General features: G+C 39.6%; 1 protein-coding gene across 2 annotated transcripts in view; it reads right to left on the reverse strand.

Annotated features, from left to right (window-relative positions):
- The window catches only part of MARCHF11 (membrane associated ring-CH-type finger 11), a 329,699-nt gene that overhangs the window by 291,500 nt on the left and 10,835 nt on the right, over positions 1-27,364 (reverse strand). For both annotated transcript variants that reach the window (XM_089312636.1, XM_089312634.1), the window contains exon 2: positions 20,283-20,421. In XM_089312636.1, coding sequence (XP_089168762.1) covers positions 20,283-20,384 — 102 coding nt within the window. In that variant the 5' untranslated portion in view covers positions 20,385-20,421. The remainder of the gene's footprint in view (positions 1-20,282; positions 20,422-27,364) is intronic.

Genomic DNA, 27,364 nt, shown 5'->3' on the forward strand with positions numbered 1-27,364 from the left:
AAATAAAAAAATAAAAAAAAAATAAAGCAGTTGTCAGATGAATGGCATTTTTTAAAATATTGCTCAAAAACACCTACTGTTATGGAAACACTAAATTTTATGTCCTCAAGATTCACTATAGGTTCCATCTTTACGAAATTTGAAAAATAAATTGCTATAAAGGATAACAGCAAACCATTTAGCAGTAAATGTCTTTAGAAAAAGGCCACATTCTTCCACAGAGATATGTCAAGGCTAATGGATATATTCAAAGGTTAAATTTCGGGGACCTAGACAAGGTTTGATTCATGCTGTTTTATAATTGCATGCCCGTGGCTACCCTAGTTGGTTAGCACACCATACTAATGAGGCCAATGGCAAAAGTTCAAATCCCTCGGCAGGCAATTTGTTTTTCTCAGCTTGTGGTGGTGGCCATAATACTTGCACCATGACAGGCATCAGAAATGTGTGTCCATAATCACAATGTCAACAGCACAAATGGCTAAATGGAAATCTGTCCTTTCTGTTAGAAAAACATCTCAAGGCACACGTGCAGATAATGGAGGGAATAGCAGTGTCACCTTCAAACACACAGAATATTCCTCACATTATGACAACAAAGCCTCTGCCAGCAGCAAGTCATAAATGTCATCAAGAATGATGATCTTAAATTAGATTCCACATGAATAACTTTTTGCATTTTTCATCTTTGACCAAACAGCACTAGATTTTCTATTAAGTAAAAACTATGTGAAACGGGCATCTACCTGCTTCCTTCCTGTCTCCCAAAATTGTTATGAGAATGAATTAGAGTATCTTCGAGGCATTTAAAAATAATAAAATATTAATCCAAATTGTCCCCTTCTGACTCAGCAGGGAAATAGATACATTGAATTTTCACAGTACAAAAGCAATAGCTGATGTAAAATTCAGCCTGGAACAGCAGTCCACTTATTATAGGATAACGGAATTTTAAGGTTGCTATTTAAGCAGAGCAGTTGCTTGAATGAGTTAAATTATCAATTTTTAGCATGGTGTTGACAAAGTCATTATTAATTATGACTGACCCATTCCTACATGTTCAGTTTAGCAATGGAGACAGTGAATAGAACTGAGAATGCTTGATCCCCATTGAAACCTATCAAAGAGGTTAAGTGTCTAAATTAACAAAAAGTCTCACTAAACACAAGCCCAACCTGGGACATAGGGACGGCACAAACGCCTGTGAGAGAAACCTGGCCAACCAACTAAGTGGCTATACAGGTAAGGATTTACACAAAGGCAGAGAAACAAAGGATAGAGAATCACACAGGTCCAGGATCCAGCCTTCATACTTGTAGTCAGCCAAATCCAGAAACCAAAAGCCATGGAAGCCACCCATACATGTATAATCATTCACTCAAAGTGTACTTCTCACTCCTGTCTCTACTGCCCAAATGTCACACAGACCATCCATTTCACTCTACCCTGTTTTCTTCTCATATTTCCTGTTACTCCTGAAACACATTTTTTAATTCATCAAGGAAAACCAAGTCTAAACAGAGTTTTTTTTTAGAAGCACCTCAAAACTAGTATCTAACTAATAACATTTAAAAGTCAAAATGAAGATGGTTTGCTTATTATTTTATATCCATGTCTTTCATTTGTTCTGGGCACTCCTTCCTTGTAGGCAAGCCCCCAAGAGGTCAAGAGGTTATTTCATAAACACAGAACTAAATGGAAAAGGGTTAGATATGGTAAGGGACACCTCCGCTAAGCCAGATTGCAATGGAAAAAGCCATTGTATTCCATAATTTGAACACAGTAATTTCTAACTGGGGGAGGCCATGGAGTTGGAGGAACAAAAAGTAGATTGATCCGATATGGATATATCAAAAATAATAAATACCACTGCTCCATGCGGTTCAATGCTGCCCTTCAATACTCAATCCTTTAAGAATATTTGTAATAGCCAACACATGAGCTTCCTTTCTCACCGTATCAAGAGTTTAAGTGACAGAGACTGAGAGTAAGTTACAGATTCTCTAAAGTCTCTTTTAGACTAAGCATCCTTTCAAAATCATAAAACTGACAGTTGAATAAAAATCATTAAATTTGCCATTAAGGAATTCGTTGGTATATTTCTCTACATAACCAGAACAAAAAGTTTTATCACAAGATTCCTAGTTATAGAACTTCCATGTTTTTCTGATGATATACTAGGAAGATTAGAGCAAGTATATTAATTGGCTAAATTGGAATTTGTGTCAATACCAAAAGACAAAATATATTCTTTTTAAGTTAAGTTTGAATATCAGTGGTAATATAGTTTTCCTAGAAATAAACAATCATTTTCCTCTACATATTCACAATGACAACATTATCCTTCTCTATGAATATCCAAAGTCATACAAAAAGGTCTGGCCTCACTTGTTTTAGGAAAGTGAACAGTAACTTTTTCAATTTGTAATACAACCAAATATCTAGAATGAAAAAGAAAATCCTCCCCCTTTACTATAGAGGGAGATAAAGATGATAATAGCGTTCTCTAGGCATCAGAATCCTGTAATACATGCTTCACCTTTCAGCACTGTCAATACTAAGGCTGAACTGGGAATAGAACCAAAGGAAACTCACCTGGAGACCTGCAGAAGGAGAAATGAGCTTATGTTAGCCAAAGAGATTCCAGTTGGGTGTAAGTAAAAAACGTTTGATCCCTGCTATGATAAGATATTGAGATAGACCAATTAGAGGTCAATTCTTGGAGAAATTTCTATAAAAGCTTTAAAGAGAATTCTACCTGGAGCCCTTCATTTATTGATTGATTCATTAAGAAGGAGGTACCTTTCTCTGAAGGGAGGAGAGAACTTCCACTTTGAATATGACCTTGTCTAAATAATTAAGATAGAAGTCGGCGAACTCAAAAGGCTTCCATAGCCTTGGCAACTCATGACAAGAGCCTACGGAAATTACTGACACCACAAACAAGAGTGTCAAATTGTTAAGTCAACAACAGGAGTCACTGTGTACTTACTCCTCATTTGGGATCTCTGTCCTTAATGTGTTGTCCAGTGTGAATTAATGCTATAACTAGTACTGACACAGTGTTTTGCACTTTATGTTCTGTGTGGGTGCAAACTGATGAAGTCTTTACTTAATATATACTAAATCTATCTTCTGTATATAAAGATAATTGAAAATGAATCTTGATGTGAATGGAATGGATAGGGAGCAGGAGATGGGAGGGTTGCAGGTTGGAGAGAAGTGGTGGAGGTAAAAAGCCATTGTAATCCATAAACTGTACTTTGGAAATTTATATTTACTAAATAAAAGTTTTTTTAAAAAAAAAGAATTATACCTGGAGCCCTTCATTTATCGATTCATTAATTCCTTTGGTAAGAATGACTCATTACCTAGGAATGGTTGTTTGGCACAGTGGTTAAATGCCCCTTGGGACACCCCTATCCCATATAATCGTGCTTCCACTTCCACCTCCAGCTTCCTGCTGATGCACATTCTGGGAAGCAGCAGTTGATGGCTCAAGTACTTGGGTCCATGTGACCCATATGGGAGAGCGGGATTGAGTTTTGGTCTCCTGACTTGGGCCTTACCCAGCCCAGACAACTGCAGGCACTTGGTAAGTGACCCAGCAAATGAAAGGTTGTCTATATCTGTGTCTATGCCTTTCAAATAAAATGAAAAGTAATCTAAAAAAAGTTTACAAAATGAACTGATTATCTAAATATGTACTAGGTATATGAGTAATATCCAAAAAGTTCATTTAAAAAAATCATACTATGAGCCGTGGCTCACTAGGCTAATCCTCCACCTGCGGCGCCGGCACACCGGGTTCTAGTCCCGGCTGCCCCTCTTCCAGGCCGGCTCTCTGCTGTGGCCAGGGAGTGCAGTGGAGGATGGCCCAAGTGCTTGGGCCCTGCACCCCATGGGAGACCAGGATAAGTACCTGGCTCCTGGCTTTGGATCAGCGCGGTGCGCTGGCCGCAGCGCACCAACCACAGCGGCCATTGGAGGGTGAACCAACGGCAAATGGAAGACATTTCTGTCTCACTGTTCACTCTGCCTGTCAAAAAAAATAATATTATGAAAAAACTATACATGGACTTCAAAATTCTTTGCACCAAAATGAACTTATCTTTAATTCTATTTTTCCACAAACTTTTTGAAGTACTCCTATATTTCTCAGTCAAAAGGCAGGAGTCAGGAGCATGTGCTCTCTTTAGGTTTGTGACATTTCTTAAATGTTATAAAGGGTTTGTGAATATGAATATGGAGAGTATGGCTAAAATAAGAACATCCAGAAAAACACTTTGAGCAAAGAGACCAATCCTGATGCTGACTATCATGTGTGGCTTTTTGTGATAAAGATCATTTCTGAGAAATGAATGTCATTCATTTTACTTCTGTGTAATTTATTTTCTCTGTAATTTAGAGGGGAAAATGACTTCCAAGGTTAGTGACTTTCCATTACTGAAGCTACCCAAAAATCAGATGATAATCAGTTACAAAGGGTGTCTTCTATGAAAAACATTTGGGTAAATTGTGGAGAAGCAATGGTAATTGGAGACACTCTAAGAGACTGACAGAGTCAGGGCCATTGCCAGGCATCCAGCATGTATGTGTATATGCACATGCACAGAGTCAAGAGAGAATTAAACTCAAGGGTACTACTTTGATTTCTACTTTTAGAAAAATTATAACAAGTTCTTGTTAAAGCACCTTGAAGAAGAGATGCAGGACCACCTACATGGTGTAGGTACCAGCTAATCTGGTTGAGATGGAAAAAGGTCCCAGTGGTCCCTTTTTATGCCAGATGTTGACCCTTATTTTGTGGATCTGGGGACACCAAGTGATGCCAGCAGGCAGAGTCAGAGGGCCAAGACAACCTATGGGACTTTGGATTAATGGCTATTTATCAACTGGTTTAGAACTATTTCCCTATTTTAAAAGGAAATACCACCGTATTAGGGGAATGTGGGTTGGCTGTTAGTCCTGAACACAACCACTAACATGAATTGAGAAACTGCCACTCCTGGTGCACTAACCTGTCTCTGAGTTAGCAAGTTCAAGAAGGAAAGAGCAAGGGTTAGCGCTGTGGCATAGCAGATAAAGCTGCCGCCTTCAATGCAGGCATCCAATATGGGCTCCAGTTCGTGTCCCAGTGGCTCCACTTCTGATCCCACTCCCTGGCTAATAGCCTAGGAAAAGCAGAAGATGGCTCAAATGTTTGGGCCCCTGAACCCACATAGGAGACCTGCAAGAATCTCCTCGCTTTGGCCTGACCCAGCCCTGGCTGTTGAGGTCATCTGGGGAGTGAACCAGCAAACTGACGATCCCTCTCTGTCTCTTCCTATCTGTAACTCTGACTTTCAAATAAGTAAATCATTAAAAAAATAAAATAAAAAGAGGAAGGAAGGAAGGGAAGGAGGGAGGGAGGGAGGAAGGGAAGGAGGGAGGAAGGAAAAGGCAGAAATGATCTGTTCTTATTTTTGTCTTTTCTTTCTTACCTTGGCTTTCCCTTCACTTCTGTGTGGCAAGCATTAATAATGGGGATACCACAGTCAGGGCCCCAGAACATGATAGGGAATATCTGGCCAGAGGTCACATATAAACAGGGGTTTCAATGACTGTCAGACAGAAAAAAGTGGGAAACAAGGTACACAGGGATTTTGAGACCAATTTTCCCTTACCAGTTTCATGTCACTTGGTACAGTACTGCCCTTAATAATTGGCAGTATCACAGAAACTGGAAAAATAAACAGTTCTGCTTAGAAATTAAAGTATGAATGAGGAGTCAGGGTAAGTGCCAACTTTTGGATGGTCAGCACAATTGCCATGTATCATTGTCCACCTAGGGAAAGGCGAGAGGCAATGAAGTTCCACACGATAGAATCACTGAGAGAGGAGCACGGGAAACAAAGTTGGCGACTTTTGAGTAGCTAATACGTTAACATCTGCTATGCTCACACAGCTCAAACTTTATCCATTCACTCATCATTCAAAATATACTGAGAAACCCTACCATTTAATTATTAAAGTAGACTTCTGTAAGACACAAAGCACCATAGTTTTGTCTCTTATTAATACAATCAACTGATTCTCCTTGAAAAACTGAGCCATGGCCTTTATAAAGCTAATTCTAATTACACAAGTAACAATAAAACCATTCCTTTAAAACAAATAAGAAATAGACACTGCATTGTAGTACAGTGGGTTGAGCTGCCACCTGTAATACTGGCATCCAGTCCAGCTCCATACTAATGCACCTGGGAAAACAGAGAAAGATGGCCCAAGTACATGGGCCCACACACCCACATGGGAGACCTGGATAGAGCTCCAGGCTCCTGGTTTCAGCCTGGCACACTCCCTGCCATTACTACCACTTGAGGAGTAAACTAGCAGATGGAAGATCTCTTCTCTGTAAGTCAGACTTTCTAGTAAATAAATAAATCTTTTTAAAAAGTAAAGAAGTAAACATTTAAGTAGAATGATCTTATGAAGGTACTTCAAAATGTTCATGGAAAACTGGAACCAAGATACATTTATTTTGGCTGCAGACACTGTAGCACAGCAGGTTCACCCACCACTTGGTACACCCACATCCCAAATCAGAGTACCTGGGATTAAGTCCACCGCCACTTCCAATCCAGCTTCCTGCTAATGCACACAGGAGGCAGATGAGGACCCAAGTACATGGGTCTCTTCCATCCACATGGAGACCTGGAGTCAGTTTCTGACTCATGGCTCACTCACTCTCTGTCACTCTGCCTTTCACATTTTTTTTAAAGGAAGGTTATTTTGGTGCAAAAAAAAAACACTTCAAAATCCATATATTGTACTTTCATAATATGTATTTTCTATTAACTTACTGAGGACCCCCCCCCAACATGGGTCACTATCTACGTTAAGACATCTTTGAGAATGAGTTCAAGGACTTTTCATAAGTCATGCCCGACTCCTGGTATAAACTGACATGGGCCAGACAAATTAGGGCAGTGAGTGACCATTAAAATAGGAATACCATTGAGAATACCATACCTTCCCTCATGTCTAGGTCTTCCAACCTTTCCCAAATTTAACTACTGTTGTTTTTGGAAAGGGCAACCATTCAAAAGCATTTAAAATTTGTAGGATGTTTGATAGGAAGCCATGGATTGTTTTGCATATTCCCAAGAAGGTAAAATTAGAAATGAACACAGAAGTAAAAGTCCTTACCAGATCAGGCCCAACCTCTGTTTGTAGTTTTAGCCAAGGGCTCACTTCTCTGTCCCACACTTCTCATTTTGAAACACCACCTCCTAGAAAATTGTGGCTCCACTTAAATCTGCTTAACTCTCATCAGTTAGCCTTACCCAGTACTGGCAAAAAAGAACATCACACTGTAGGCAATCTCTCAGGTACCTTTGCAGTCAATATTTTTCCTGCTTAATGTGGCCTGGACAGATACTTAAAAGAAATAAAGAAGTCAGTCAGTCAGGCATGCTTGCTCCCCACCAGATTTACACTTTCATTGCACTTGATGCGGAAATTCACTCAAATTCAGGAAACTAACTAAAGAGTTAGTTCCTAACTAAAGAGGAATAAAATGGGTAGAGAATATGCATGCAACAACCCAAAGGGAAAATGGGGGAAAATTGCTCTCCTCCCTTCACTCATGGCTCCCAATGAGGAAAAGGAGCATGCAGTTGGGAGACAGAGGGAGCAATGCGGGGTTCAGCCCTTTCAGAGACTGGAGCACCTCCAGCAGATCACACTTGCTAATCAGCTGGAAAAAGTGGGCTTACCCACGCTCCTTCTCCAGGCACTGGGGCAGCTGGAGTAAGTCTTTCCATGTCAGTGGGTATATTACCATGCCTGTGAATCTTGCAATTGGCCTACATTTAAAGTCATGTTTTGCCAACAGCTTCATCAATATTAAAGCCAACTTTATTTCCATTCCCCATCTGTGTCTGTTCTATGACCCACTTCTCCATTAGCTCCAAAATCTGGAGAGAATGTCATTCATTGGAACTCCACGTGCAGCTCTGATTGAAGAGGCTTCTAACAATTCTCCTAATCAGCAACCACTATATGTTGAGGAGCAGAGTCAGGGACCCTGACCCTCCATATCAACTACTTCCCTCTGTCCCTGTTCCAAATGGTACACATTTGCACACAGTCCCCAGAGTCGATTGTTAGGACTAAGATTACAGTATGGAGTTTCTTCTGTCTAAAACTAGCAGCTAAAGAGTTGAAACTTGTATTCCTGGACTTATTAACATCACACCCTAATGTTCTTCACTGTTGTAGAGCCATGAGCTATTTAGAGTATTGAGTAGACATAGAAATCCATGACAGGCATATATTCAAAAATCTTGGCATCCAATTTTACAGCTTCCTAAATTTCTTGAAATATAGTTAACAAATCCTTCAATCTGCTCAGGTATATGTAGAACTCACCTGGCTCCCCTCAAACTGGCTGGCAGAAAAGAACAGAACTCTAGACTGTTAGGTGGGTAGAGACTTTAGATCTTGTTAGAGCAGACTTCTCATTTTAGACTAAGAGTCCTCGAATAACATTGTTTAAGGTTGTGACATCTAAACCCAGCTAAGCTCCTTAAGATGATTAATGTTTTAAATGCATGAGGCTCATTTTCCCTTATGCAAAAGCCCTGAAAGTCTTCCCATCCCAAAGCAATATCTCTTCTGTACTAAATACTCTCTCTTCAGAAATCAAGGGACCTATAAGAACTTCTTTGTTTTTTTGGGACAATTAGCCTGTCCTCATGAGGATGGCAGATGTAGGTTGCTGTCTGAAAACAAAAGGAAACCAAATGTAAATAGTTTTTTTAAAATACATTGAATGCAGCATCATGGTCCAGGAAGCAGTTAGTAAGTGGCAATTACTTAACAATAAAGGACGCATTAAGAAAAAACAAACACCTACCATTGTTTATATTTATTATAACTACACATTTTATGTAAATATATTATTATATGCAAATCAATTACAACCCTGAGTTTCTGGGCAGGTAGCCAAGTAATTCTAAGCTACACAGACTAAACGTCTGTGTTATGAAATTCCACACGCCTGACAAGAACATTAAATAACATTGTCACATCTTGGTGTCTCCTTGCTGGTGTTCCATATCCTTGTTTAGTCAGCAGAAAGTAGTTCCTAACTTCCTTTTAGTTCTTCCATGACCATAAGAGTCAATCCCTCCTTCCAGAGTTGCTTAACATTGTCACTCTTGACATTTGGTGCCAGATCAATTTCTGCTGTAGGAGCTGTACTGAATATTTTAGTGTGTTTAGCAGCATTCCTTACCTCCACTCACTAAATGACAATAGCAGCTCTCCCCTCCCCAGATGTGACAACCAAAATGTGTCCAGACATTGTCAAATATCACCTAGGAGTTCCCCTCAGCCCAAGTTGAAAGCCACTGCTATAGAGGAATCCTCCTGAAATCAAAAAGCGAAATCATGAATTCTAGACTGCACTTGAAAGTTGAAGGGCCTAGGAGGACCCCTTCTTTAAAGGTGGAAACATCGGAACCATCTAGAAAAGATGGTTGATTATTTCCTTACTGACAATTTTCTTGACCCATTGGGCCTCCTTACATATTCCACGCTGGAAATTTTCTGATGAGCCTCTAGCCTCTGCTGCTTTGCTTCAGGCCCATTTCCTCTTGTGGGATACTGTGCCATCTTTTCTGGTTCTAATCAATTTTGGAATAGAAGCACTCTATGCATGTTGCCAAATTTATTTCATTCAGACAAAAAATCAGTGGTTGGGTTTTCTAAATGAAAGGAGATTGGGATGACTGGGAAGAGAGAAGGGATGTGGCTTAAGTTAATGGAACCAGTCAACATAAATTTACCTGCTTAGCATTGTCATTGGCCCAGTGGTTCTAGAAAGTTCTTTACAAAATCATATAACTTGGAGATTGCCCTCAACCATTCACCCATGGGATCAGAATCTAGCCAACTGGGGTATGGGAGAGGTTTCCTGCGTGTCTGCCTCCACAGTAGAACCCTCTTACAAATTCCTTCCATCTCCCTAATGTATGGCACAGCTCCACACAGCTCCAGAGCCAAGACAGGATAATGCAGCTCATTAGGAGTCCTTGGGGGACTATTTAGGAAACACACAAAAGAACAGTTCCTTTAGCTCCTTCCCCTAGAGCCTTATTTCTGCTCTAAGGTTTTCCCCATTTCTTCTAGTCTGAACACCTAAAAACTGTCTTGAAAAATAACTTACCACTACAATTCATCACTGAGCTATTTCTTTTAAACTTTTGTTTCCCGAAATTCATGTGATTCAGCTCCAATCCCAAAGTACCAATGAGCAAAATGAATACATATTTTGATCTGCAATTAAATAATTCATTTCTCTAATTCTAAAGCATCCAATTCAAATAACAGAACTGACAAGAACTCATCTGCTATCTTCATTAGAAATTCACTTTTCTTTCTCCTCCTCCCTTCTGGATGCTTCCGTCCACAGTGTTGGTAGCTGTTTCAGAGCACGCCGAATAGACACAGTCAATTCCTCATTACATTATTTCAAATTGCTGAACTACAACTGTTTGAGAGTATGGGCATTAAATATAATTTGATCAATAGATATCCAGGCTCTGTCTAGATGGTGACAAAACAATTGGGTAATTAAGTCAGTTTTGTTAAAAAAAAAAAAAATTCATAAGCTGTTTGGTACTGGGTAGGCCAAACAATAATTTGCCTGATTTTTCCATATCATTCATTTTTGTCATGTGCCCAAACCATTGAACTGGTAGAGACATCATTACTTTCCTTGTACATTTCTCTGATTCCTTTAAGACTGTACGCAGATCAATGCTGTGAAGGAAAATTGCCTGTGACCATTCCATGAGCATATTCTTTCCTTGTGTGATCCAACTATGTCAGTCACCAGCAGTTAACCCATGCAAAATGAACACTTACTATGAACAAGACGCGTACCTAGAGAATGGTTTGAAAGATTGTAAAAACATGGATCCTGCATTCAGGTAGCTTATGTGCCTGGTGGGGCTATAAGGGCACTATGAGCGTACAGGGGAAAAAAACAACTTGCCAACACCCAACACAGAATATCACCAACTGAAAAAAAAATGTGGGTTGGGGCTAATGTTGGAGGAATTAAAGAAACAAGTCATTAAAACTCATCAATATATTTTTAATTTCTTAGCTAATGAAGACCTTACTTGCATTCAAAATTGATTATGCATGATACAGATAAAGCAGAATTTCTATGATAGGAAAATGCATTGACTTTGTTAGCAAATTAATGCAAATAGTACAAGCTAAATCTGTGTGTCTAAGAGTATGGATGATCTAAAGGTATAAATGGTCTCGTAACTATAAAATTATCCAGAAAAAAAATAGGTCAAGGATCTGACTACTTTTATCCAATGAATAGCTCCAAATTGTCCTAATTTTTTAGAGAACAAGAGGAAGGTGTTTTACCTTCAATGACAAGAAACAGGCAAAGTTCAGATTGAAGATTTTGGAAGCATTTAGTCTGCAGAAAGTACCAGATCTTTGAAAGTACCAGGCTTTGAAAGTACCAGATCATACCACAGTGCCCTCATACAACGTTTCTTGAAACTGCAGATGGTAGCCAATATTATCAGTATTCCTTGATCTAAGCTATTTCTTACTAGATTCATATATGCACTGATTGAATACACAGATATTTTGGTTCAAACTTAAGAAATATTTACTTTCTATTTATTGAAGATACTGAAACACCAGAGGATTTGACATTTTGTGTGCCAAGAATCCCTTTAACAATCTAGTGAAACTCCTATTTATCATTAAGGAAAAGCTCAGTTTCAATGAGTATAGGAAAAAAATGTCACTTTTCCCCCATTCATGTTTGCAGTCCCCTATGGTACCTGAACACCAAGAAATTCTGATAAGATAATTTGAAGTGTGAATGTTGTATGCACAATGTAGGCAATATTTTTTCCTTATTGGTATTTATTAAATTTCTCCAAATTTATTACATACTTTCACCTCTACCTTGCATATAATATTCTTCTAGACATTTTGAAATAACTATCCTTCATAAATAGTTTTAATAATTTTATATGGTCTTTTCTCTAAATGGACAGTACTAAGTTGAATACCCCTGTGCAGATAAAATCAAAACATAAGTATTGCACATCTGAACTGCTTTACTTTTCTCTGCATTCTCTCCTAGTCAGCCACATGTTTTGGGTTGAGCAAGTACAGTGATGAATAACAGTACCATGTCTGTGGCACCTGCGTGGTCCTTGCCTCTTTAACCATACACCTGAAACATGAAACTCAAATATAAGTACTTTTAGTCAGGGCCAAATCAGTTCCTCAGTTTTTCTTTCTCTTTAGCATATATAAATTCATTTAGAAAACAATGGAAATAATCCTTTTTTGTAACAGAGCCAGCATTTACTGGAAGGTAGGAGAAGAATTTGTACACTTTTTATGTTTAGCCTGTGTTTGTTTGCCAGGAAACCCCAAGTGAATACTCACTCTGGAGAAAATGAGAAAGACGACCTGAGAGATCACTGAAGAATATTTATGTTGTCATTTGAAAGATCTGGAAAAGTATTCTGAAGTTTTGCAATGAGAGGATTATTTTCAAAGATTTGTTTATTTGAAAGGTACAGTTACCAAAGGAGATTTTTTTTTAACTTTTATTTAATGAATATAAATTTCCAAAGTACAGCTTATGGATTACAATTGCTTCCCCCTCCCCCATTACTCCCCTCCCACCCACAACCTTCCCCTTTCCCTCTCCCTCCCCCCTTCCATTCACATCAAGATTCATTTTCAATTCTCTTTATATACAGAAGAAAAGTTTAGCATATATTAAGTAAAGATTTCAACAGTTTGCACCCACATAAAAACACAAAGTGAAAAATACTGTTTCAGTGCTAGTTATAGCATTTTCTGTCCTCTGGTTCACTTCCCAAATGCCGGCAACAATCAGGGCTGGGCCAGGCTGACGTTAAGAACCTGGAACTCCATCAGGTCTCATACAAGGGAGACAGTGACTTAAGTACTTGGGCCATCATCTGCTGCTTTCTTAGGCACATCAGCAGGAAGCTGGATCAGAGTCAGAGTGGTCAGGACTCTAATCAGGCACTCCTCAGATAAGGGATGTGGGCATCCTAAGCAGTGCTTTGCCGTAACACCCACCGCTGAGATCATTTACATAAGCAAATCACAGAATTCCTTGATGGCTTCATTTTTACAGAGTATACAAGCTTCACTGTTATGTAACTCATGCAGGTGGGAGTGAATGGGAACTCAGCTATTTCCTTATACAGCATTCTTGTATTAGTCTTAGCAATAGAGGAGCTGAAGCAAGGAGAAGGGTGCCCTTTTACTACACCCCCCCCCCTTTAAACTAAGCCTTCTTTCAGTGATCCATGTCTATACCCTCCAAAAGCACAGCCTCAATTTTTACTCTGAAATATAGTCCTGGGTCATTTTGTCAACACACATTCTTCTCTGCTGGACATCTAATTTGTTCTGGACTTTCTGGAACACATCGTCCTCCTGTCTTCTGCCAGCAGCCCAAATGTAGCAATGCCCTGCAGTGTGCCATTAGGCTCACCAAGGGGAACAGCAGGCGTTGTCAGAAATGAGGAGAGTACCTGGCTCCTGATGATCAAAACTCCCTGTCTAGGGTTCTCCACCATGTGTCTCTGTCCAAGCCTGGGCCAGCACACAGACAGTCATCTCTTCATTAGCTGGGAGCAGCTGCTGGGAAAGAGGCTGGCCAGGAACATAACCTAGCGCCTATTTCTGGCAAGGAGCTTTATGAACTGCTTCAAGCAGCACACTGGATAGGAGACAACAATAAATGAGAATCTGTGTTGAAATTCCAATGCTACAGGAAGATCTAGTTTCTGCACTCTATTCAGAAACTGTTGCTAAATGGATCACAAACCAGGCCTATAGAGTGGATTATTTTCTTTTTAACAGGTTTCTGTTATATCTTGCTTCACCATTTTCCCTTTCACATCCTCACTGATGTACCAATCATTTTCTGAAGGGGCTCATGGACAGGATACAGCAGCTCTTGAGTTAGACTCTGGTATGGATGGGGATTGAGTTTTGTACACAAACAGGCTTTCTAAGTATCTGCTGGCACAGGATCAGCCCGAGAAGCTGCTTCATATGGTTGTCATTCACGGCCCTAAAACTTGAAAGACTCCATAGCACACCAAAATGGAGTCAAGCATGCTTCTCCCCACTCCCACTGTTCATTTAAAGGAGGGGTTCTTAAATATTTTTGTACCATGGACTCAAAGTCCAATCACATTAAAATATCATTGTCAAAATATTTAAAAATAAATTTGGAGAACTTCATGTATGCAGTCATTTAAAGGGTTAGATGTAGTCACTCCCTCTTAGTAACAAGTAAAATGCTGAAAAATCAACAACTTTTCTCAGATCCCCCAGAGAAGTGAGGTCACAGGGAATCCCCCTACCACCAATATTAGAGAGACAGGCAGCTGCAGGAGAAAAGAAAATTCATAAACCTAGTTAAAGTAAACTATTTCATCTACTTGAAGGTACACTTTTTTATAATCTGGAAAGATCTTAAAATTGAGTGTGTCACATAATCTAAAGGAGAGGCTAAATTCTCTGGGATTTTTAGACCACAAGGAAGCTGTAAATTCAGACCTCAAACCTGAATATAGGTACCAGTTTGTGATACAAACTTTCCAGACAGGGTTTTTTCCCCTCTGCCAAGCACTATATTTTTAAAAAAAAATCTTGTCTTTTTCTATAAAGTGGGTATAAACCTTTTCTATACAATATGTGTAGACCTGCATTTGGGACCAGAGGCGGGTGGTGAGAGAGAAGTAAGGGGAGCATCTTTTGCCATTTATAAGCCCTCTTCAGACACAACTGAATGTATATTAATGAACTGATTCCCCATGGGCCCCTGGATAGCTTCAGGATGGGGGTTGTTGGCCAGAGGAACTGACTACATGATTAGAGGGTTGGAACTTTCAGCTCCAGTGCTGCCCTCTGACTCAATCTCGAGCTCCCTTCCCCATCTCAGTCACCAACGGCCACTGACTTAATCACATCTAAGAAATAGAACCTCCATAAAAACCCTAAACAATGGGGTTTGGGTAGCTTCCAGGCTGGTGAAAACATCCACATGTTAGACTGGTGGGAACCCCAACTCTGCAGATTTGAGCTCCTGTGCTAAGACTCATTTGATTGCACCCTACTTATTTCATCTGTTTAGTGCTATCCTTTATATTATCCTCTATACCAAGCCAGTGATAACAAGTGTTTCCCCAAGTTTGATGAATAGTTATAGAAAATTATCAAAACTGAGAAGGGGTTGTGGGAACTCGATTAGAAGCCAGGCAAGATAGAAACATGGGTAACTCAGGAACCCAATACTTGCAATTAGCATCTAAAGCAGGAGGCAGTTTTATGGGACTGAGCACTGTAATTATGGGGTCTGTGCTAACTGCAGGTTAATGTCAGAATTAAATGAAATCGTAGAAAGAATTGTTTGGTATGAAACGCATATATTGGTGTTAGACAACTTGATAAAATTGAGTCTTACCAAATAAAAAAAAAAACACTTTCAAATCTGCAACCTAGTAAAATTCAAGCAACTGTTTTTTTTCAAAAAAAAAAAAAAAAAAAAAAAAAAAAAAGTGCTACAATTTCCTTCCCTGTTCAGCTACAGTCCCCTATCTCTGTCCTGTACTTTACATGAGTCTTGTGGTTTGTCTTGCAATGTGGTCCATTCTTCAGAATTATGGTCTTTAACCAAAGATTGAACTCTGAAAATTCAACAGCTATTATTCTACGCAATAGGATGAAAGATAACTATGTAGACATCTGGCCGAGTAGTTCTTTTCTAGACTTTCTTCCTTCTTTACACTATAGAATGTTTATTCTGTCCCTGCTGCTGTTAACTCATTGTCTCATTCTACACAAGTGAAACTCAAAATGGCTAAAGTATATTTCTGAGGCTCTTATGGAGGAGGGGGGTCAAGTTGTAACTTTGACATGCTGTGAATTCTATATTTAGGCTTAATAACCAACTCTTTCTCGAAGACACTATGCAGAAAATTCAATTTTATTGTTGATTTATATTAGGAATGCAATGAGCAGTTTACCTCTTCCTCTCGGTAAACTATTTTCATGCCATTCAATTAGGAGTGGTGAATGGCTGGGTCATACAAAATATAAGAATTGACCAAATTCACCATAAATGAACAGTTTGCAATAAGTGAACAATTTAATGCAATTGTGTTCACACATTTCACATCCACTTGTTTGAGCCTGGAAGCAGGAAGATTGACCGCCTTTTCCAAGTTTGGCAGAAGTTAAAGTACTCAATTATATAGCAAAGATTTATTACACAAGGTAGGGACATTAATATCCCTTGTTATATATACTTTAATTGTATATTTTTTGGGGACAGCACTGTGGCATAGAAGGTTAAGCCTCTACCTGCAGTGCCAGCATTACATATGGGCTCCGGTATGAGTCCCAGATGCTCTACTTCCAACCCAGCTCCCTGCTAATGCACCTGATAAAGAAGTAGAAGATGGCCCAAGTCCTTGGGTAACTACTGTCATGTGGGAGACCTGGAAGAAGCTCCTGGCTCCTGGCCTGACCCAGCCCCAGCTATTGCAGCCATTTGGGGAGTGAAACCAGGAATGAATGATCTGTCTCTCCCCTTCTCTCTGTATCGTTGCCTTTCAAAGAAATTTTTTTAAAGATTTTAAAATTGTATTTTTCATAATACTACCAAGTTTATCAAATCAAAAATTGTTAGAAGTAGAGATTCTCCAACCTTCCCACAAATAAAGTATGTGAGTGTGAACAAGCCCCTACGTTTCTCTGGTTCAGGTCCTTCCAACTGCCTTGACTTTGTGGCTCACAGGAAGAGATGGCCACACTCATCATCCCTCCACCAGGCCTGCTGTAACTGCTTTTCTCATTTCTGGGGAGATGGGGGGCGGGGGGGGGCGGGGCTTGGGGTGCTTATCACGGAAAAACATATGACCACAAGGTGGCAGTAACACACACACAAGCTTTATTTGGGTGCCACTTTGACAGGTTTTCTAGGAAGGCAAGTCCCTCACAGCATGAGGCTTTCCAGTAGCTACAGTGCAGAGACCACTAACTCCATGTAGCTATCAAGCAGATACATAAATTGAGATGTACTGTAAGTCTAAAATGTGTAGTGGATTATGACGATGACTATGGTGTTAAGTAGACTGTATTATTAAAAACTAATTTCAAGTGAAGCTTTTTTTCTATTTTGTTTTATTTTTATTTTTATTTAGGTTATGAGTTTCATATATTTCATACACCCTTCCTCCTCCCTCTTGGATTCTCCACTCTTAATTTTTTCTTTTTTTATTTAATAAATGTGAATTTACAAAGTGCAACTTTTGTATTGTTGTGGTTTCCCCCCCCAACCTCCCTCCCTCCCATGGCCCTCCCCTCTCCCACTCTCTCCCACCCCGCCCTTCATCAAGTTTCATTTTCATATACAGAAGATCAACTTAGTATATACTAAGCAAGGATTTCAACAGGCTGCACTCACACAACCGCACAAGGTATAGGGCATTGTTCGACTAGTGTTGTTTTTAAGTTTCATAGTAAAACACATTAAGGACAGAGATCCTACGTGGAGAGCATGTACCCAGTGACTCCTGTTGTTGGTTTAACAATTGGCACTCTTATTCATGACGTCAGCAATCACCTGAGGCTCTTGCCATGAGCTGTCTAGGCTATGGAAGCCCCTTGAGTTCACCAACTCTGAACTTGTTTAGTCAAGGCTGTATCACAGTGGAGGTTCCTTCCTCCCTTCGGAGAAAGGCGCCTCCCTCCTTGATGGCCTGTGCCTTCTGCTGGGGTCTTGTTCACCAGGATCTTTCATTTAGGTTGTTTTTGCCACCATGTCATGGCTCTCCATGCCTGTGAGACTCTCATGGGCCTTTTAGCCAGAACCGAATGCCCCAAGGGTTGATTCTGAGGCCGGAGTGCTGTTTGGGGCGTTTGCCATTCTATGAGTCTGCTGTGTGTCCTGCTTCCCCTGCAGGATCATTCTCTCCTTTTAATTCAATCCTTCATTATTTGCTTACACTGGTTTTGTTTGTAAAATCTCTTCGACACTTACCCTATCTTTTTTGATTGGTTGTGTACTTATACTTATCACTTTACCAAGTGTGCTGACATTGGTATATGTCTCCTTGATAAGATTGAGTTGAAATCCCCTGGCACATTTCTAGTTCCACCATTGGAGGTAAGTCTGCCCACTCTTAATTTTTACAGTGATCTATTTTCAGTATACTCAGTGATCATATAGTCAGCCCTACTCTAAGTAAAAGAGTTCAACAAATAGTGTGAAGAGAAAGCAAACAAAACACTATTCCTCAATGGAAGAGATAAGGACTATAAACAATCATCGATTCTCAAAATGTCTATTTCACTCCAATACATTACATTTCAGGTACTCTATTAGTTACCTTGGGTCAGGGAAAACATGATCTCTATCTTTGGGGGACTGGCTTATTTCATTAAGCATACGGCTTTCTAGATGCAACCATCTTGTTGCAAAAGACAGGATTTCTTTTTTTAACAGCTGAGCTGTACTCCATGGTTTTTAATGTGACACTTAGAAAACTTAAAATTACATATGGAGTTCATACTGTATTTCTGTAGAATATCACATCCATGCAATCATTCAACAAATATTCATGAAGTGCTTACAAAGTGGTTGTCATACAACAGTGAATAAATAAAAATACCTTCTTTCAAGGAGCTTGCATTTTAACAGTGGAGGAAAAAATAGGATGAATGAGCTGAACAGATAGTCTGGAAGATGATAATGGTTAAGAGAGAAAAGAAAGCAAAAGAAATATTCAGTGTAAAAGTTTGAAGAGAGTTTGTGTAATAAAATGCTACTTCTGTAAAAATGAAGAAATTGAACAAGCGAACCACATACAATTCAGAAGGGAAAGTAAAGTTAAGGAAGAGGAAATAATAGAATGCTGCTTAGGCAGAACACTGCCTACTTCTTGGAAGAATTGAGTGGAGGCTAACAGAGCTTGGAGGGAGTCAAGTAGGGGGTGCAAAGTGGGAGGTCAGAGAGGTAATGGAGGTGCTCTCAATGTCCCAATAAAGGCTTGGATTTTCACTCTGGGTGATACGGAAAGCCTTGGTACAACCTTGAACAGTTCAGTGGCAAATGTGACCTGCATTTTAACAGGATCACTCTGGCCACCAAGCTTAGAAAATTTCAAGTACACAAGAATGAGAAGGCTCTGGCAACAATCCAAGGAAGAAGTGATGGTGGGAGAAGTGGTCATGTTCTATATAGAATCCCAAAGTAGAAAGACCCACTATGATTTGCTGCCAGAGCAGATGCAGGTTAAAATATTGCAGGGGGTGTCATCTTGGCACACAGCATGGTGGAGCTACTACAAATAGAAAGCAAAGACTGCAGAAAGAGCAATTTGGGTTGGGAGAAAACTTACCTGTAGAGATGGGATAAGAGGTGAAAACCCTCCCTGATGACTAAGATGGCACTGAACAGGACCAGTGAGCCAACTTTCATAAATACAGGGAACAGTGTAGGAGAGCAAAGAGTTTGGTTTTGGATAGATTTCAGATGCTTAGTGTATATGTAGCTAAGGAGTCCCAAATACAGCTTGATATACAACTCCAGGGCCTAGGGGAGAGGTCCACACTGCAGTTACAAACTCGGTGACATCAGTTTATCAGTAGACCCAGGTTTATCATCATGGGGTAAATCTGTGAACCCATAAGAATTCAGAGTATGTGAAAACTAAATTGAGGGAATAAAGTGCATCTTTATTTTTATTAATCACTTACCTAAATTTCACATATAATTCCCTTATGAAAGTACAGTTGCTCGCTGACTTAAGATAGGATATTTTCAACGTATAGGTTTATTGGAATGTAATCTACGTCAAAAATACTTTTAATACACTGAACCTGTCAAGAATCGTAGCTTAGATTACTTTAAATGTGCTCAGGGTAGTTACATTGGCCTATAGTTGAACAAAATCATCTAACATAAAACTTATGAGAAAATATAACTCATAATACTGTATTGAAAGTAAAAAATGTTTATGTGTATATACTTTTGTCCCATCCAGAAACCTTAAATTGAATCATAAGGGACATGACCAACTTTAGCATTGTTAGAAATCACATTTTTTTTGACAGGTAGAGTTACAGACAGTAAGAGGGAGAGACAGAGAGAAAGGTCTTCCTTCCATTGGTTCACTCACCAAATGACTGCTATGGCCAGCGCTGTGCCGATCCAAAGCCAGGATCCAGGTGCTTCTTCCTGGTCTCCCATGCAGGTGCAGGGGCCCAAGCACTTGGGCCATCCTCCACTGCCCTCCCAGGCCACAGCAGAGAGCTGGACTGGAAGAGGAGTACCAGAATTAGAACCCACCACTCATATGGGATACTGGTGCTGCAGGTGGAGGATTAACCAAGTGAGCCACGGCGCCGACCCCACCACATTTTCTTATTACGTTTTACATAATAACTAGCATTTATGCTCATTGTGAATTCATAATGACCATGGTTATTTAGACTAAATAAATCTTACACTTTAAAAGTATGCTCATTATTACCATGCATTTAAAGTATTATTGGAACTATATTCAATATAATTTGCTCCCTCTAAAATCCTATGTAATTCATATTTTTAAAAAGTTGTGAGGAGGGGATAAGTAGGCTTTAGCAGTTTACCAACTGGGTTTTTGATATAAAAAAATCACTTTGAGATAACATTTTAAACTATGAGACATGAAGAAATTACCTAAGGGATGAATGTATGTAGAACAGCCAAGTAACAGGACTGAGCCTGTGGGAACCCCAATATTCACAGACAAATGATGAAGAACTAGCAAAGTAGGCAAATGGGTTGTCCCAGAAACCCAGTGAAGAATGTATGTGGTTTTTATATTTATTTATTTATTTTGACAGGCAGAGTAGACAGACAGAGAGAAAGGTCTTCCTTTTTCTGTTGGTTCACCCCCCAATGGCCACCGCACCGCACTGATCCAAAGCCAGGAGCCAGGTGCTTCTCCTGGTCTCCCATGTGGGTACAGGGCCCAAGCACCTGGGCCATCCTCCACTGCACTCCCAGGCCACAGCAGAGAGCTGGACTGGAAGAGGGGCAACCGGGACAGAATCCGGCACCCTGACCGGGACTAGAACCCGGTGTGCCGGCACCACAGGCGGGGATTAGCCTATTGAGCTGTGGTGCCGGCCGTGAAGAATGTATTTGAAAGAGAAATCAGGGGCCAGCGCTGTGGTGTAGCGGGTAAAGCCGCCACCTGCAGTGCCAGCTTCCCATATGGGTACCAGTTCAAGTCCTGGCTGCTCCACTTCTGATCTAGCTCTCTGCTATGGCCTGGGAAAGCAGTGGAAGATGGCCCAAGTCCTTGGGCCCCTGCACCCACGTGGGAGACCCTGACAAGGCTCCTGGTTCCTAGCTTGGGATTGGCACAGCTCCAGCCATTGCAGCCAATTGGGGAGTGAACCAGCGGATAAAAGATCTCTCTCCCTCTCTCCTCCCTCTGCCTCTCCTTCTCTCTGTAACTCAAATAAATTTTTTAAAAAAAGAAATTAGCTGTGTCCAATACCAATGGTCAAATTAGATACCTACACAAAAAGTATCCCTAAACTTTGCAGTGTTGATGTTCATGATCTCAGAAGAAACTGGGGTGCCTTCAAAGCAGTGCAAACCTGCTTGAAGCACATTCAATTGGAAGAGCAAATGCTAAAGACAGAACACAAAGACAACATCTTCAAGAAGTTTCCCTGTAAAGAAAAGGTGAAGTGGGGTCAAAAGAAAAATTTTTTTTTCATTTTAACAATGGAGAAATAGGATTATACTTGTATGCCGAGGAGTATGATATAGGAGATCAGGAAAATTTGCAAACTTAGGATTTTTAATTGCTAGAGCTCTATCCATGGTAGATATGGATGGACTGTTCATGGGGAATTGACTCATGAGAAGGAGAGAACAGGAAGATTATGTGGGCAGAGATAAAGCTGTGTGAACAGGCATGGTGGTAGTTCTTATGGCAATTCTCTTCCACTTATTTAAAAATTCTTCATGGAAATAGGATGAACATCATCAGCTGAAATTTAGATGCCTGAGGAGAGGAGAAAGTCTGAACTTGTTCTCAGAAGAGTGTGATAATCTTGGGAAACAGCATGATTGCCAAGCAGCACACATGAGTCTACTTGCATTAGTAAGACCAATGTGTTTTTGTAAACTTGTTCAGGGAGGCATAAAAATTCTACTAATCAAGAGAGGGACAAAGGAGTTGAAAATATAGGCAAGGGGGCAATTTTAATTATTAACCCTGGATCTTAGAGAGTGAATGGAGGACATGACAGAAGTGAGGCACAGTGAAAAGATGGTAGGACCCTTGGGGTAGTAGGGTTGTTGGTTTATCAGAGTCAGGATTCTGGAAGGAAAGGCTATAAAGGTAGAAGGTGGGAGAGATACAGAGTTGGTAGCTATTGAATGACAAGGAAGAAGTGAAGGCTGAAGTGGAAAAAGATAAGAACATCAGTAACTGAAAAATCAAGAAATCCAAGAAGTAAGATGAAATAATATTGAAGAGATTGACCCAGAAGCTAAAACCTTTAAGGAAGGGGAAAGGTTATTACAATTGGGATGAGGAAAGATATATAGTTAACTCCCCTAAAATGATGATGGTTGGATTGATCTAGCAACTGTTTGTGTCAGAGTAGACAGGATGTGACAAACCCAATCACTTGATTTGGCCACACAGTAGCCAGTCATCCCTGCCATATGAACTTGATCTCTTGGATTGAAACTATCTAAATACATCAAAAATTTTCAGTGGCATATCTGCATAGAGAGCTGCCTGCAGCCTGTAAAATTCTCACTACTAAAAACATGCTATGATGTTGCTTTCTATTTAGTATACAAACACATTTACAAATCCATGGAGTAAGATAAACAGCAGCTCATTTGTTATTAGGGCAAGGGAGGAGAGAATTGTATTTCCCAAACCCCAGGAATCATTTCACAAGCCAGATTTTAAGTGCTTAATGATGATTGGAAGAAAGTGTTATTTTAATTATTTTCATATGAAACATTGTCAAAACCTACTCATAATCATTGTCACATACCCCTTAATTAGTCATCTCTTTCAGTTACAAGCTTTGCCAGGGAAAGCCTATGCCAATGTTTTCATCTACTGCTTTTCTCTCCAAATCTGGAACATCCATTTTTCAAGCCCTAAAGCAGCCTGGCTTATCAAAATTAGTGGTCAGTGGAACAGGAGTTCTATTCAAAATCAGGAAGCAATTGAAGCCCACACAGCCTCAGAAAGTTATAACAATTTTTATTATTTGAAAATAAGCTAGATATACAGAAATCGTCCATCTGCTGGTTTACTCTCGAAATACCTGCAACAACCAAGACTGGGCCAGGTTAACATGGCCCAGGAACCTGGAACTCAATGAGTCTCCCATATGAGTGGTAGGGATCCAAGTCCTTGATCTGCCACCTATTGCCTCTATGGTATGCATTAGCAGGAAGCTGGGATGGGAATGGAGCTAAGACATGAGCCCAGTCACTCCAATATGGGATGAGGACATCCTAAGTAATGTCTAAACTAATATATCAAATGCCAACCTTTATTTATTTTCAAAGCTATTCAAGAATAGATTATGCACACTTTATATGGAAACATCCTCCCTGTTCTCCAAGATCTTTGTACATGTTGTTCCATCTGCCTTGAGCCTTCTCCTGTCAGACAAATGCTTGGCTTATCCCTTACTTCATTCAGGTTGCAAATCAAATGTTTTATCATCAGCAAGGCTTGACAACCTAGCAACCCTGTCTAAAATGTCACCCTTATCCAATTGCACCTATCACCGATTGAACTTGCCTCCTTTATTTATCGTTGCCTGGGACCAAGTCTACTTTGGTCACTAATTAGTAACCAATGCCTACAACACTGGACCTGGCACAAAGTAGGCATTTAATAAATATATATTGAATGGTCTGATGTGTGAATGAATTCAAGAAATGCCATCTGAGGAGAGAAATATTTTCAGTTCAATAGTTTAAAATACATTTTCTGCATGTTTAAATCATTAAAATATAGTAATGTCACAAAAGGAACTATAATAAACTTTCCTGTTGAAAAGAGAATTCCATTTAGCTAAGGAGAAATGTCAGCCTAGAGGATAATTGTATTTGAAAGGTATGTACTCAAAAACAAAGTCATATCATTGAAATGATTTATCAGGCACATAGTATGCTTGACAAAGTGTTTTCATTGGTATGATTTATATAATGATTGGTTTGAGCATGGCAAGGTACATACATATTAAATGTAACTACACAAAAATATATACAGAACTCATTCTTGTCTGGTTCTGAGAAACAGGTAAGTCCTACTGATGGTTGATAATCACAATGATTTTTATGGAAATTACTGTGTTAACTTCTATGAGGTATTGCTTGCCAAAGGATCAATTTAATGTTCTACTCTAAGGAGCATCAATCGTCTGAATAACTTCCTCATTATAGATTCAGGCAACATGAGATGGCATTTTCAGATATTCCTGGCTGCATTCCAACCCAGTATTCACAAATCCGTTGATTTGGTTGGGTGAATGAGGGAGTAGAATGAGGTGCAGGAAGAGGAGAGGTAGACACAGAGGCTAAAGTGAACTAGCTAATGTACTACATTCATTTATTGTGCAGACCTACAAATGAAAGATACAAGTACACTCTCATTTCAGAAACTGCACTACTTTCTGATTGCTTATTTTCCATTTTAAAGAAAGAACTCTGCTAGCCTAGCATTACCACCCTATATAGACAGTAACCTGTCTATTCATTTCTAAATATGAGTATAAACTACATGTAGTTCACTTAACCCTAAGATTTTATTGCATTCTTTTATTGTAAAACCCAGGGAATATACTTAGGCAGAAGTCTATAAATGTACTTCTGGAATTCTTATTTTTAGTTTGGATATCCTAAAAGGTAGATTTCATAGAAGTAAGGAAAAAATCCTTCCCATCTATTCAAGACATGCTCATCCAGCTACCCAAGTTATCCAATTTGTACACTTGCATAAAAATGTACATTTCTTATAAGACTTAACTTGTTTGCAAGATTTTACTCTATGTTCCTGACACATATACCTGTGAGGAACTCCTAATCCTATGTAAGTAACGCAAGAGCTACATTCATAATTTTAATCTGATAAATTGGACTTTCTTTAGTCTCAAATACCATCTGTAATTGCCCAAGGATAAGGGCCTTAGAATGACACACACACACACGAAAAAAAAAATGCATTATCCAGTACCTCAGATGCTGAAATACATAGACGCAGGAGATTCACCACCTGTGCTGTGAAAGTGCCCAAAGCTCTCATTAATTCACTTACTCACCCTTTGTTCACAAAGGCTTTTTGTAAGCACCTACAAATGATATGGAAGTATACCCAATTTAAAGCAGTACACCAGTCAGGAATGACCTCCTTATTTTCACAAATGTCCCTTTCACCCTGAGAGGACAGCCACTGGCCTTTGTGACTCCCAGAAACCCAGAGATTCCCAATAACTTTGATTAGAGAGGGGTCCTCAGATAACCTCAAGAAGCAAATAGTTCTTCAGGCTTATTATGAAAGTGATGGCATAACAGTCCCATAAGGAGGCAGCTGTCTTTATTTTCTAGGATATTTCAGGATGTCTATAAGACAATCCCAGGATCTATTCCAAGACCCTTGATGGACTAATTTCATTGCACTGTGCTGGACCCAAGAAATGGTTCCTCTCAAAAGGACCAGATCAGATGTACTGTGGCATCTGATGTTTCTTTACCTTCCGCCATAAATAATTTATCAGAAAGCATTCTCAAGTTCTGAACAACACAAATACAGAATGAATTATTAACACAAGCTTCCCCAACCTAATCATTTTGTCTTCCTCTTTGACTTTATCATCCTCAACCCTCTTATCATGACTCAGTAGAAAAGTCTATTCTGGGCTCTTCTGTCAAACAGCTGTATACTCAATGTTTGCACCTTTTTTCTTTATCTGTAAACGGAAGGGTTGCATTAAATAATTTGGTAATCTGTCAGTTCTGATGGTTTGTAATGTTTATATCAAGATTCAAGATCAGGAGCGATTCTCTTTCCCCCAGTGAATCCAGCTGCTTCTCTGAATGATGATTTCAGAAATCTCTATCCAGCCATGGGTAGAAATCAACAGTTAGAATAGAGGCTTAAGTTTTCTACTGTGTGAATAATGGCATAAAAAAGTATCCAAGTCATTGGCAGAACTCGTTGAAAACTGGAGGAAAATAAAGCGATGATCAAGTGTAATTTGGGAGTCACAGTTGGGTCATCAGTGACTCCTGTGAAACAAGAATATTCCACCTTGCTCCCTTCTTTTATTGCTTCTCCTAACAGACTTGGGGACCTTACCTCTATGTCACAAGTTTTAAACTTGTTGACTATGCTGAACCCAAGAAAGGCTTTTCTCAAAAGGCTCACATCAGATATACTACAGCATCTGATATTTTCTTCACCTTTTGTCATGAATAGTTTATCAAAAACATTATCAAACTCTGATTTTCACAAATATGGAATTGAAAACTCAGTATGTTTTGCCTTTAGTTTCTTCTTCCTACTTATCATGCTCATCACTTCTCTCTCCACCCCACTCCACCTATATTCTCCTTTTTCTTCTGTGCTACCAACCAATCTCTATTTTTCCAAATCTGAAACAGAGACGAAAGGTGGCAAAGGAAAGGAGAGAAGCAGGCATTGTCTTGTGGAAACAGATAAATGCAATTGAGAGCAGGGAGTGATGGCCATGCATTAACTTCCCCTACATCTCCTTATTCCTGAGTCAAGAACTTTTTATTGAGATGATGTGCATGGTAGGTCTCATGGGTGTGAATGAAACTGGGTATCAATGGTGGATATCCAGCCTCATTGTATCCTGTAATAAACGAGCAGTCTAGTAAGGTGTGGTGCCCTTAGGGAGTCAGGATTCTATAGTGGATGCTGTGAAGTCAGCAATCCATCAAAGCAATGTGGGGAGGGGAGGTAGGTAAAGTAGGGTGAAATGGAGAGACAGTGAGAAAGGAGTCAAGGGGAACAGAAAGGATGCTCTGTTGGCTCTGATTGTATTTTCATTTAACTTAATACACCCTACCCAGGAAACCTTGGCTTGCTGTGAGGGTAGATGATTTAAAACTTCAAAGATACATTTTCTTTAGCACTTTGAAAAAGACATGTGCATCCACAAAAATTCTGTTTACAGCCTAATTAATCAATCC

The sequence above is a fragment of the Oryctolagus cuniculus genome, chromosome 14 (assembly GCF_051225735.1).
Source record: "Oryctolagus cuniculus isolate XC-2025 breed Fujian yellow rabbit chromosome 14, ASM5122573v1, whole genome shotgun sequence".
Lineage (NCBI taxonomy): Eukaryota > Metazoa > Chordata > Mammalia > Lagomorpha > Leporidae > Oryctolagus > Oryctolagus cuniculus.